This window comes from Lontra canadensis, unplaced genomic scaffold (genome assembly GCF_010015895.1).
Source record: "Lontra canadensis isolate GAN:19392208 unplaced genomic scaffold, GSC_riverotter_1.0 scaffold92, whole genome shotgun sequence".
NCBI lineage: Eukaryota > Metazoa > Chordata > Mammalia > Carnivora > Mustelidae > Lontra > Lontra canadensis.
Genome location: NW_022631086.1, coordinates 3,954,766 through 3,969,397, shown reverse-complemented (window position 1 = coordinate 3,969,397; position 14,632 = coordinate 3,954,766). Strand labels below are relative to the sequence as shown.

Genomic DNA, 14,632 nt, shown 5'->3' with positions numbered 1-14,632 from the left:
CATTTAAGAAAAGATCAACAAGGAAACAAAGGCTTTAAATGACACATTGGACCAGATGGGACATCAGAGATATATTCAGAATATTCCATCCCAAACCAACAGAATACACATTCTTCTCTAGTGTACATGGAACATTCTCCAGAATAGATCACATCTTGGGTCACAAATCAGGTCTCAAACGGTACCAAAAGATTGGGATCATTCCCTGAATATTTTCAGACCACAATGCTTTAAAACCAGAACTCAACCACAAGAGGAAAGTTGGAAAGAACTCAAATACATGGAGGCTAAAGAGCATCCTAGTAAAGAATGAATGGGTCAACCAGGAAATTAAAGAAGAATTTAAAATATTCATGGAAACAAATGAAAATGAGAACACAACTGTTCAAAATCTTTGGGATACAGCAAAGACGGTCCTGAGAGGAAAGTATATAGCAATACAAGCCTTTCTCAAGAAACAAAAAAGGTCTCAAATACATAACCTAACCCTACACCTAAAGGAGCTGGAGAAAGAACAGCAAATAAAACCTAAACCCAGCAGAAGAAGAAAAATAGTAAGTATCAGAGCAGAAATCAATGAAATAGAAACAAAATGAATAGTAGAACAGATCAACAAAACCAGGAGCTGGTTCTCTGAAAGAATTAATAAGATTGATAAACCCCTGGCCAGACTTATCATAAAGAAAAGAGAAAGGACCTAAATTAATAAAATCATGAATGAAAGAGGAGAGATCACAACCAACACCAAAGACATACAAACAATTATAAGAACATATTACAAGCAACTATACACCAGCAAATTTGACAATCTGGAAAGAATGGATGCATTCTTAGAGACATACAAACTACCAAACTGAACCAGGAAGAAATAAAAAACCTGAACAGACCCATAACCAGTAAGGAGATTGAAGCAGTCATCAAAAATATCCCAACAAACAAGACACCAGGGCCAGATGAGCTTCCAAGAGGAATTTTTAAAGAAGAATTAATACCTATTCTCCTGAAACCGTTCCAAGAAAATTAAAATTGAAGGAAAACTTCCAAATTTATTTTATGAGGCCAGCATTACCTTGATCCCAAAACCAGAAAAAGACCCCATCAAAAAGAATTACAGAGCAATATCCTTGATGAACATGGATGCAAAAATTCTCACCAAAATGCTAGCCAAGAGGATCCAACAGTACATTAAAAGGATTATTCACCACGACCAAGTGGGACTTATTCCTGGGCTGCAAGGTTGGTTCAACATCCGCAAATCAATCAATGTGATACAATACACTAATGAAAGAAAGACAAAAACCATATACTCTCAATAGATGCTGAAAAAGCACGACAAAAGACAGCATCCTTTCTTGATCAGAACTCTTCAAAGTGTAGGGATAGAGGGTACATACCTCAATATCAACAAAGCCACCTATGAAAAATCCACAGTGAATATCATTCTCAATGGGGAAAACCTGAGAGCTTTTCCCCTAAGGTCAGGAACATGGCAGGGATGTCCACTATCACCACTGCTATTCAACATAGTACTAGAAGTCCTAGCCTCAGCTATCAGACAACAAAAAGAAATAGAATTGGCTGGCAACGAAGAAGCCAAACTCTCACTCTTTGCAGATGATATGATACTTTGTGTGGAAAACCCAGAAGACTCCACTCCAAAACTGCTAAAACTCTTACAGAAATTCAGTAAAGTGTCAGGATATAAAATCAATGCAAAGAAATCAGTTACATTTCTGTACACCAACAGCAAGACAGAAGACAGAGAAATTAAGGTGTCAGTCCCATTTACAATTGCACCCCAAACCGTAAGATACCTAGGGATAAACTTAACCAAAGAGGCAAAGACTCTGTACTCAGAAAACTGTAAAGTACTCATAAAAGAAATTGAGGAAGACACAAAGAAATGGAAAAACGTTCCATGCTCATGGCTTGGAAGAAAAAATATTGTGAAAATGTCTATGCTACCCAGAGCAATCTACACATTTAATGCAATCCCTATCAAAATACTGTCAACTTTTTTCAAAGAAATGGAACAAATAATCCTAAAATTTATATGGAACCAGAAAAGATCCCAAATAGCCAGAGGAATGTTGAAAGAGAAAGCCAAAGTTGGTGGCATCACAGTTCCAGACTTCAAGCTCTACTACAAAGCTACAATCACCAAGACAGTATGGTATTGGCAGAAAAACAGACATAGATCAACAGATCAGAATAGAGCCCAGAAATGGACCCTCAACACTATGGTCAACTAATCTTCGACAAAGCAGGAAATAATGTCCAATGGGGAAAAAAAAAGTCTCTTCAACAAATGGTGTTGGGAAAACTGGACAGCTACATGCAGAAGAGTGAAACTGGACCATTTCCTTACACCACATACAAATACAGACTCAAAATGATTCAAGACCTCAGTGTAAAACAGGAATCTATCAAAAACCTTGAGAAGTACATAGGCGGCAATCTCTTTGACCTCAGCCGCAGCAACTTCTTCCTACAAACGTCACCAAAGGCAAGGGAAGCAAGGGCAAAAATGAACTACTGGGACTTAATCAAGAGCAAAAGCTTTTGCACAGCAAAGCAAACTGTCAACAAAACCAAAAGACAACTGACAGAATGGGAAAAGGTATTTGCAAATGACATATCAGATAAAGGGCCAGTATTCAAAATTGATAAAGAACTTAACAAACTCAATACCCAAAGAACAAATAATCCAATCAAGAAATGGGCAGAAGACATGAACAGACATTTCTGCAAAGAACACATCCAAATGAATCAAAACCAGAGTGAGATACCACCTCACACCAGTCAGAATGGCTAAAATTAACCCGTCAGGAAATGACAAGTGTTGGCAAGGATACAGCGAAAGGGGAACCCTCCTACACTGTTGGGTGGGATGCAAGCTGGTGCAGCCACTCTAGTAAACAGTATGGAGGTTCCTCAAAAACTTGAAAATAGAGCTACCCTATGACCCAGCAATTGTACTACTTGGAATTTACCCTAAAGATACAAATGTACTGATCCAAAGGGGCACATGCACCCGAATGTTTATAGCAGCAATGTTCACAATAGCCAAACTATGGAAAGAACCTAGATGTCCATCAACAGATGAATGAATAAAGAAGATATGGTGTGTATATATATGTGTGTGTGTGTGTGTGTGTGTAAACTGGAATACTATGCAGCCATCAAAACCCCCAAATCTTGCCATTTGCTATAATGTGGATGGAACTAGAGGGTATTGTGCTAAGTGAAATAAGTCAATCAGAGAAAGACAATTATTATGATCTCTCTTATATGAGGAATTTGAGAGGCAGGATGGGGGTCAATGGGGAGAAGGGAAGGAAAAATGAAACAAGATGGGACCGGGGAGGGAGACAAACCAGAGAGACTTAATCTCAAGAAACAAACTAAGGGTTGCCTAGGATGGCTGGGTGATAGACACTGGTGAGGGTACATGGTATGGTGAGTGCTGTGAATTGCGTAAGACCGATGATTCACAGACCTATAACCCTGTAACATTATACGTTAATTAAAAAAAAATTTACTGTGTGACTATGAATTCCTTTAAAGAATGCCTAACATACAGAAGGGGTTCAATAAATGCGTGTTGTAAAAAAAAAATGAAATAAAGGTTAGAATTTTAAAAATTAAAAAATGAAATAAAACGTAGTTATTTTCTGCTAACTGCTTAGCAAATCCATTTTCCATAGACACTAAATAGGTAAATATCAGTTCAAATAATCAAAACACGAAATTAGTTGCGTGTGAGAATAAATAAGCTTTCAGTCTAATTTCAAAAGCTTATTTATAGCCAGTTTCTTTATCACCAATTGCTTCAATAAATTAAAAAAATAGCCAAATCAACTACATCTCTCCATTTTTTGTTTAAGATGCTAAGAATCTCAGAATGTGGATAGTGTAATAACTAAATATTCAAATTCAGAATTACTAGGAGGAAATAGTAACATAAAATCATAGTTAAGATAAACTAGTCTCATTAAGAGCAAAGGGTAATATATCAACTTTAAAAACAAAAAAAAAAAGCCAGCATACCTTGTCATCCCCAGGGCAACGATATAAATTCTGGAAAGTGCTAATGATGTTATTACTAAATCTGGGTGCAAACACATCCTTTTCTTGACCAAACTGATGTCGAGATTGTCGTACAATGGAGTCAATAACATAAAGTCCAGGTACCTTATATTCTGGTTTACACTGATGGAAAAAAGAATAGGAAGGGAAGGAATGAGAAGGCAGCATTTATTATAAATCCTATACAAATACAAAAACAATGCTTATGTAGACGTAATGAATGTTCAGACATTGACTATTCCACACCATCTGTCTCTGGAATGGCATTTTAATCTACTTTGGCTGTTCCACTCACCCAATTCAACTGCCAATCACCTACGTTCCAAAACAGTATTGCATAACTGGCTTGAGTGACAAAAGCCAAAAGGATAAATAAGGTACCGTTATAACCACCACCCTCCCCCAAAAAATTGTTTAATGACTTTGAAATGTCACACACAAGGAAAACAACAAATTCAGGAAAGGGCTCTAGAAAAAGCATTGCCAACATACTCATTAGAAATCATCTGAAAACCTTTTACAAAAAGTTTTCTGTACTAATGAGGAACACTGTAACATTCTAAATATACCGAGCCCAGAGTTTCAAAAGTTTCCTCAAATACCACATCTATAAGAAAGATAAGACACAACCATTATGATTCCAGGAATCTATCCTATTTTTTAGCTACTCCACTGATAAATGTTTCTCAACCTTCTTATCCACCACCCAAATTGAGGAAAATACCTCCTACTTTCTTGCCACAAGCTTTTCTTCTAGCCTATCTGGTTAGGGAAGCACAATGAAGAATCCTTTTAGTATCAAGGTTACTGCTCCTGGTTTGTCACCATATCCAGAAGTGTAAGAAAACCTGCTTTCCAAGTTTATGTTAATTAACATGAAATTATAGCTGCAAAAAGCAGCTTCAACTTTTGGGTGTAATTAGCTAAGTATCTCACCCAAAGTAATTTCCTAGAAATCACATATGGCACTAAAGCACAATTATATTCTTGAAAAATCCTTGGAAACCCGAGTACCAGTGAGAACAGGATCCTCAATCTACCCCTAACACAAACATACATGTTTCTAATGGCAATTTTGGCTGAGACAATGAGTGATTTCATTCTGCAAAAAGACAAGATGATGTTCATCTACTATACTTCATCTGTTTCTTCAAATACTTAAGAACCTTATCCTTAGATTTTTACTTACATCAAGAAAATACAAAGACCTTTAGCATCAATTCACAAGTATCTATTATAACACTCTGACAGTTAAAAACCTGAAATATTTCGTAAGAGGGCAATAATGCTGGTGTTTGGATACTGAAGTTTTAAGTTTAACCTACCTAAAGGTTCAAAATATCTGCTCTGTTCTAAGTTATGGTTTTTGAATGCCTGAAATAGTTTTCCCTCATGTTCCTAAAACATCTAGCATATTCATCCTTCAGTTCATGTATCTGGCCAAGGCTATCTTCCTTTGACTACCATACATTCAAAGAAATATCAACCTAACTGAGCAAATAATTTATCTCAGTAAAGAAAACTTAAAATTTAATGAAAAGCAGGACATCAACTTTGTTAAAATTTATCTAGTCCCTAATGCCACAAATATAGATAAGTGATTAATATTTATTGATTGACCTGATTTACTGGCATCTTAATTTTGCCAAAGACAAAAAAAAATGGACATAAATTATTTCATATACATGATTACCTTGAGAGCAAGAATCAACAGGATTTTTAAATTGCTTATAAGAGCTTTAAAAATTAATATTGAGGGGCGCCTGGGTGGCACAGTCAATTAAGTGTCCAACTCTTGATTTAGCTCAGGTTGCGACCTAGGGTTCTGATATTAAGCTATGGGTGAGGCTCTGCACTCAGCTGGGTGTCTGCCTGAGATTCTCTCTCCCTTTCCCTCTGCTCCCCTCCCCCATGCTTTCTCTCTTTCAAATCTTTTAAAAAATACTGAATGGTAAGTGATGAATGTACTAAATTTTTAAAAAATACATCCTTCTCACTGATTTATAACAAAAACTCAGGTTACAAACTCACAACACAGAAGAATCATGAGTGCACAAAATAATAAATGGACCTTTTGGGGCCCACTGTAAAGATTCTGAAAGCTTCAAACATGTATTAGCAGTTTAGTGATAAACTATAAGGCCTAAGGGGAAAAAAAAAATTTCTTCATCCACAGTATCTTCAGATATACCTATATTAAGATGTGTAGAACGATTTTCCCTCACTTGTAGAGTAGGCATTTTTGCCACATAGAATGGGGGGGAAAATCTTAAGTATGACTTAATGTTTTAAAATAACTCAGTAATTGGTAAACTTAGCTGAGTCACCAACTAGAAACCTAAGGAAAAATTAAGACCAAGAACCTGAAATGTTTCTTCAATTTCCTCTTCAAGTTCTATCAGTACTGAATATACAAGAATCCCTAAGACTCTCCACTGGTATGAGGAATTTTTACTCTTTAAATAATAATAATAAAGTCATGTCATATTAAGTTTTCAGTTAATATCATCTTTAAACTACATCCTAGTAATTTTCAATTTCTTCTGCTGCAGAAACAGTTTTGTAGAGAGAAAGTCAATAACATAGGGAGAATCCACTTTTAAACATATTATGTGATTTTCATTCTAAGGTTATTCAAGCTATTACATGAACACCATTAGAAGTCAAGAGTCTTTTGGCAAAAAAACCTCTCTAGGTGACCTGGACCACATACTTTGCAATTTATAAACACACCTTATATAATGATTTTATTATTAGAATTTTTGCTGCCACTTTCTGCTCTAAAAGTTAACATTAGGGACACCTGGGTGGCTCGGTTGGTTGGGCATCCAACTCTTGATTTCAGCTCAGGTCATGATCTCGGGGTTGTGAGATGGAGGGGCTCGGCACTGGGCATGGAGCCTGCTTAAGATTCTCCTTCTCCCTCTCCTTCTGTCCCTACACCCCTGCTCGCACATTCTGGAGTACTTGTTCTCGCTCCCTCTCTCTCTCAAAAAATAAAAAAGTTAACATTAAAGGAAGTAGAGCTACAATGGTAAATACAGGAGCATGTGGCTGTACTTGCAAAGCACTGAATGGTACTGACAATAGCCTCACTGACCTAGTGTAAAGAAAATACAGCCATCCTGTCCTGCCTAAGAAGGATTAAGAAAAACTGAGAAGCATGTGTTAAGGCCATGGTCCAGAGGTACAGGCTTTATAAAAAACCTAACATCATACTCACTGATGACAAACTGAAAATTTTCCCACTAAGTATGGGTGACAACCAGGAATGGATACCCCCCACCACTGCTTTTCAACATCATACTGGAAGTCCTAGATAATGCAACAAGACAAGAAAAGGAAATAAAGGTATACAGATCAGGAAGGAAGGTTCAACAAGAACTAAACACATACAATACTCTTAATTGAGCCTGCGAGATCTTCACTGCTGACTCTGAACCTGTATCTACGTGTTACTTAGGGAAATAACATTTAACTATAGAACTTAGAGCTACAAAATAAGTGGAAAGACTAAGTGGTATTTTTCTTTTAAGATGGCAAACATACTGTTTTTGTGTTGTTTTCAAGACTTCTGATGATTCAAGTTTTCCTAAAAGTGTGAAGCTGAAAGGGATGATAGGGAATCACTAATTCCTTCCCTCTTTATACTTAGAGGGTTGTGGGCACCCAAGCAAGGAAGCAAGAGGTGGACAGGGCTTTGATACTTCACTGACATAATGTATCATCATATAACTATAGGAGAAGGGAGATGACAAGGAAGAAAAAAAAGTATTATCCCAGTTCCTGATGAAACAAATCTAAACAAATCCAAATTTAATGTACAGCTTAGTAAAATATTTCAGATTAACCTTGATGTGATAATACTGAAACTGAAGAAAAGTAATAACAGTTTGTAACTAATAATAACCTAATATTTTTCGGTTTGATAAAAGGTCATTTTGCTCTTTGACTACAGAAATTCATTCTATTTGATGAGTCCTTAAGAATCTAAAAAACATTCTGACAAAGAAGATATAAAGCTGGCTGGAATTTAACTCCTTAAGTAAAGGTGAAATGAGGATAGTATTTTTTAAAAATAATCTTTAACTAAGACTTACTAGATTAGAAGAATTTAAGTCTAACAATATTAAGTGTGGGTAAAGATGGGAGCAACACAAACACACACTGAATGAGAGTGGGAGTATGATTAGTACAACCATTACGAAATTTATTTGGAATTATCTAGCCAACTTAAAGAAATACATATCCTACTACCCAGCAATTCCACTCCACAGAAATAGAAACCACACAAGGATAAATATGTAAGTGTATTCATAACTCCAAAAACTGGAAAACATACACACACACACACACACACACACACACACACACAATGTCTATCAACAGAACAGATAAGCAGCAGTTATTGACATAACAGAATATATACCAATGAAAAGAAACAAATACTTTTATAATCAACAGGAATGAATCCTAAACATGTAATACTGAGTAAAAACAACTGTACACTAAAGAATATGTAACAAGGATTCCATTTATGCAAAACTGAAAATCAGGTTGAACTGCTTTAAGAATGCAGACTTGAAGAGTAATACTATGTCAAACAAGAACGCGACTAACATAAAACTCAGACTGTGTATTACTTGGGGAGGGGTATGATCAAGAAGAGGAACTTGGAGACTTCAGTCAAAGTTCCATGTCTTGCACTGAGTGGTGGTTATACAGGTAACTTTAAAAAATTAAGCTATGCATATTATGTCTTCTGCACTTTTCTGTATACATGTACAAACATTTCATATAAAAAGAAACATTTATATAAACTTCCTTGAGTTCTTAAAACACAACAGACAAAACCTTCTCTTAATGCCTAACAATGATAAGCTCAAGATACATTTAAAATGTCAATTTAAGGTATTTGGGATGAAGAACTGATCAAAAATACCCCAGAGCAGAGTTTAGTAAGAAGTATATAAGGCAAGTGAGAATCTGAAAATTTACTGTTTTTAAACTATCTGTGGCCAACTGCCTAAATCTTTGCATACCCCACACCAGAAGCAAGAAGCCAGAGTAAACTTTCAAGCAATTTTCCTCACCTATGGGAAATCATCTTCCACTATTAATTTACCTTTTCATTTACTACTCTCATTCATTCCTCTATAAATCTCTCATGCTAAACACAGACTCACAAATAACACAGTACCAAAGTGCTACAACATTTCTCCTCTTTTTGCACTATTTGTCTATGATGGGTGAAGGAAAAGTATAGACAAGCTAAGATATGGTGTTCTGGGACTAGAGGATACCCAAAATTATAAGCCAACATCATTAAATAACCCTTCACATTTTTCTTAGATCTTTCCAATTGACTACATATAATGTACATGACAAACAGACTTTTTCATAAATTTGTTAAAACAGTATTTCCTACTACAAACAATACTCTAATTCAGGGGTTTTACAAATTAGGTTCCACAGAAACAAAGCATCTATGCAAGGGTGTCAAGGGTTATGGGGCAAAAAACAAAATAGGTGGAGTGGGCTTCTGGTTCCCTACCATCATCAGTACTGCAGCATTCTTACTAGTGTTTTATCTGCCCCCCTCCACCCCACCCATAGCAAAGTTCCAGTGAGACTAGGAAAGAGGAAAAAAAAGGTTTCCTCTGGTATTAAAAAAACTATATACAATCTGGAACTTCATCAACACTAAAATAAAATCTTTGTTCTGCAAAAGACCTTGGATCTTGTGTTAAAAGAAAGAAAGGACAAGCTACCAACTAAGAAAAAAATATTTACAAACCATCTCTCTGACAAAGGACTTACATCTAGAATATTATTAAGAACTCTGAAAACTTGACAGTAAAAAACCACCCAATTAGAAAATGAACAAAAATATGAAGAGACATTTCACTGAAAATGTCAAAAGAAGCATGTGAAAACATGTTCAGCATCATCAGCCATTAGGTAAATGCAAATTAAAACACAATGAGACACTACTATACATTTATCAGAATAGCTAAAGTGGTAACACCAAATGATGGCAAAGAATGTGGAAACTGGATCAATCATACACTGTTGGTGGGAATGTAAAATGGTACAACCATTCTAGGAAAGAGTGGCAGTTTCTTATGAAACAACATGCACTTACTTTCCCAGAGAAATGAAAACTTTTATTCACACAAAAATCCACAGACAAATGTTTCTGGCAGCTTTATTAATAAAAGCTTCCCCCAAATGGAAATGATTTAGATGGCTTTCAATGGGTGATTGGCTAGACAAACTGTGGTACATCCATACCAATGGAACGTCACTTAAAAATGAAGGAGCCATTAGACACATGCACAATTTGGATGGATCTAAATAAAATTATACTGACAAAACAAGCCCATTTCAAAAGTCTATATTTACATAACATTCTTGAAATGGCAAATTAGAGAACAGACTAATGCCCTCAGGAGTTGGCGGGGGGGGGGGGGCGAGGAAGAGAGTAGAAGGTGGCTCTATAAAAAGGAGAAGGAATATGATGGCTCCTTGGAGTGATGAACTATGTTATATCCAGACTACAGTGCTGGTTTTATGAATCAGTACATGTGATTAAATTGCACAGAACTAAATATACATACACACAAATGAGTGCATGTAAAACTGGTAAAATCTGAGTTTGGTGGACTGTATGAATGTCCTGGTTGTAGTACTTATGTTATCAAGACATTACCATTGGGGGAACGTGGGTGAAGAGTATATGGGATCTCTCTTTACTGTAATCTAATGCAAGCATCATCTATTGATTAAATGACACATGAATCTGCAATTTTCACAAAATAGCTTAAAAATGCACTCACGCAACTCAATTTACCATTAACTAACCCACTGCTGAATTTCTGTTTTAAATAGGGCAGGGGTAAAGTATTCAAATTTCTGCCCAGACACTGACTGGCAATGTCATTCCTCTTTGGTTCTAAGTCAGGCTTTAAGATCAAAAGTCTCATGCTCTACTGACTGAGCCAGCAAGGTATCCCTCTAAGGCAGACTTTAAGGTACAACAGTAAGCTGTTGGACTGTGACCAACTGTACAGGTGATGGAAGAGCCATACAGATCGTTTACCTCATTCACTATGACATAACAGAAATGTGGATGAACCTCTTAACGATGAAAGATACCGTTTCAAACCTCTTTCAGGCTGTGGAGAAACTAGGTGAAACTTAGAACTCAGTATATAATGACCGAAGAATGTGGAGGGCTAGACAAAAGTGAAACTCCGTAAGACCATGAAAACGAGACTCTATACAAAGCTTCTCTAAACCTGACTGCAAAGTATTTCTCTTAAGAGAAAGATCAAAATATTGTGCCAGAAATTACCTCTGAAGATTATACATTCTAAACAGAGGATGGCATGCCTAGGACTTCTAACTTTCAGACTACACGGGTGAGGCATAAAGTTGTTCATACTATGTTAGGTTTAAGTTTGTCCTACTGTCTCTACTAAGAACTCTATTTAAAATGTGGCCACTGGAGCACTTCATATAATGACTATATTTGAACAGTTCCAAACTGTACATACTGTATGAGGCTTCTCCTTTCAACAGGTTTCTTATTTCTATGTGGAATGTTATACCTTGGAATGTCTTGTAAAGAGAGATAAAATTCCACCTTTTTTAACTTCATCTCCCCACCCCCACAATACCGACTTGCTTTTCCAGACCGATTCTACAATTTATCTCACAATGGAGATAATTCTGCTCACCCAATGTTTAAGATTCTGAAATACCTTATTAAAAGTACCCCTGCTCTAAATAAAAATCAGTAAAAAACATTTACTGGTAAATTCATGTTTATCCCTTAAACCCTTACTATTCAAATTGTGGTTTCTAAACTAACAGCTGAAGTATCCTCTAAGAACAGGTAGAAATGCAGACTCTCAGACCCTTGACACACTTAGTGAATTCAGAATCTGAATTTTAACAAGATCCCTAGGTAACTCCACTGCACAAAAAAGTTTAAGATGCACTGCTTTAGACATTCAAAACTTTTTAAAATAACTTTTAAAGGTTTTAGAACAATGAAATTTTCCAATCACCAACATTTCTGTTATACTGTGATTTACCTAAAACAGCATACTTATTATTTTACTTTGCATCTCAGCCTCAATTCACTAGTTGTTCAACTCAAAAACTCAAAACTCACTAGTTGTTTTACTAATAATCTAAGTACTGAGAAACCAAGACTTCAGAAAAAAGCTGAATCACAGAAAGATTAACGAAATTGATTTACTCAAGTTTACTGACATGACACAGTCAACTGACTGATTCACATACCCTTCCTTCTTGTCAACTATTTTTAAAAAACACTGCAATCTTCCTGAATCCTTAAATGCCACATACCACTGATTCTCAAACTGGTACTGGTTACATCCAGAAACATGAACATAGTCAGAGTACAAAACCTAAATTCAGTTACAGTAAAGTACAAATACAGTATCATTTTGTAAGTTTTAAGCTGTGTGCACTCCTGCCAAAAAATGTGGCATGAATAGGGCACTGATCACCAGGAGAGCAAAACACTATAATCTAGTCACCTTGGACGATGCTTACAAAAAGTATTATCAAATGTGTATAAGACAGCTAGCTGTTTTCAACTTCATTACTCTCGCTTATCCTAGACAATGGAACTTCAGGTCTATAAAACAAGATGCTGAGATGTATAATGTCTTAATGGATGAGACAAAATGAATCAGCAGAAGAGAAGTAGCGGGTAGGCAATGTCTTATCCATGCTTTATCTAAAAGAAGAGCTGCTCTCTAGGCATTCTGCTTGAAATGACAAGTGAGAATTAACATACTTTAAAAATCATATGTACACCATTTTTTTCAGGGGACAGATGCTCACTATGGCACTTGAAATCCAAAAATCAAGAACATCTACCTGAATGAAAGTTATTATTTTCAGAATTATCCAAAAAGCACTATCATTTCATTTATTTATTTATTTATTTACTTACTTACTTACTTAAGTAGGCTCCACACTGGTGGAGCCTAGCATGGGGCAATTAAACCCTGACATCAAGACCTGAGCTAAGATCAAGAGTTAGACCCTTAACCGACTGAGCGACCCAGGCACCCTTATTTCTTAATTAGAAAATAAAATATATGGAATCACTTTTGAACAGTCCCTCAAAAACAAAACCTGAGTAGTTGATTTAAAAGAACAGAGCACAAGGCATTTATCTATAATTATAGCACATTTAGTGTACATATTGAAAATTATACTTACTTTCTGAATGAATTTCTCAACGCTCTGTACCACATGTTTATAAAACTAAAAAAAAACAAACATGAAGTGTAGTTTTAAAATCTGTTCAATTAGGTCTGAGTTTTTCCGTTAAGCATAGGTTTAACATTGTTTCAAAGGTCTATCAAAACAATGAATTTTAATCATGAATTTTGAGACCAATAGGTCACTCACCTTCATAAGCAATTAACTATGATACCTTATTAGTAAAGGTTTCTTGACGTGCATACATGGTCAGTACAACTGAGTACTGAACATAGGTTTGAACTGTGTGGGTCCACTTACATGCTGATTTTTTTTTCAATAAACACAGTACAATACTGTAAATGTATTTTCTCTTCCTTATGATATTCTTAATAACATTATTTTCTCTGACTCACTTGATTATAAAAACGCTGTATATATTACATATAACATACAAACTAGATGTTAATCGACTGTTTATGTTATAGGTAAGGTTACTGGACAACAGTAGGCTATCAGTAATTAAGTTTTAGGGGAGTCCAAAGTTGTACATAGATTCTTGAATGCACAGAGATCAGCACCCCAAACAACACGATGTTCAAGGAAGGGCAAACTGTATATCCAAAGTGTGTTATGAAATACAAAAGAATTTTATCACAGTCCTTATAAAACCATACTTTTGCATACTGTTAGGTTGACAGCAAAGTACCTGTAATAAGCACACTGGCAGATGTATATTCTTCCTTTCATGGAAGGAAAAGATTTCCAAGGGTATCATTAAATTAGGGTAATACTAGAAATATCAAATAACTCAAAAAATAGCATTAATAAACATATGCAAGGGAGTTGTTTTGAACTTCATTATCTCGTTTCTGCTGGAAAGTGGAACAAGTATATATAATAAGATACAGAGATGTATAAAGTTCTCATGGATTAGCTAAAACAAATCAACAGAAGTGAAGTGAATATACAGATTAAAAATGAGTAATAGGCTGCTATCAATTATAAGAAAACAGGTCTAAGTTTTAGAAACAACACTATGAATAAACCTAAAAAGGAACAAATTAGAAATTACAGATTAAAAAAATTATAAATTGAAATTTATAAATTTGTGCTTAATAAATTTTAATATCTTAATGGCAACTGCATAATTAGCATATGTGTTTAAAGAACTTAAATTGTGCTTCTACTTATACTTTTGATCCCAGGAATTATACTTTTAAGGGATCTCCCCTTAGACTGAAGAGACACATGAACATTCCTTTGAACTGCATCAAGAAATCCAAAAATCAAA

The 14,632-nt window shown here is 35.4% G+C and overlaps 1 protein-coding gene across 7 annotated transcripts in view; it reads right to left on the bottom strand.

The window, feature by feature from the left end:
- SCAF8 (SR-related CTD associated factor 8) overlaps positions 1-14,632 on the bottom strand; it is a 220,414-nt gene that overhangs the window by 170,899 nt on the left and 34,883 nt on the right. For all 7 annotated transcript variants that reach the window (XR_004380172.1, XM_032836416.1, XM_032836412.1 and 4 more), the window contains 2 exons: positions 13,357-13,401; positions 4,051-4,212 (listed from right to left, as the gene is read on the bottom strand). Coding sequence is in view for 6 of the 7 variants with exons in the window: in XM_032836416.1 (XP_032692307.1) it covers positions 4,051-4,212; positions 13,357-13,401 (207 nt within the window). In the remaining variant the exon portion in view is untranslated. The remainder of the gene's footprint in view (positions 1-4,050; positions 4,213-13,356; positions 13,402-14,632) is intronic.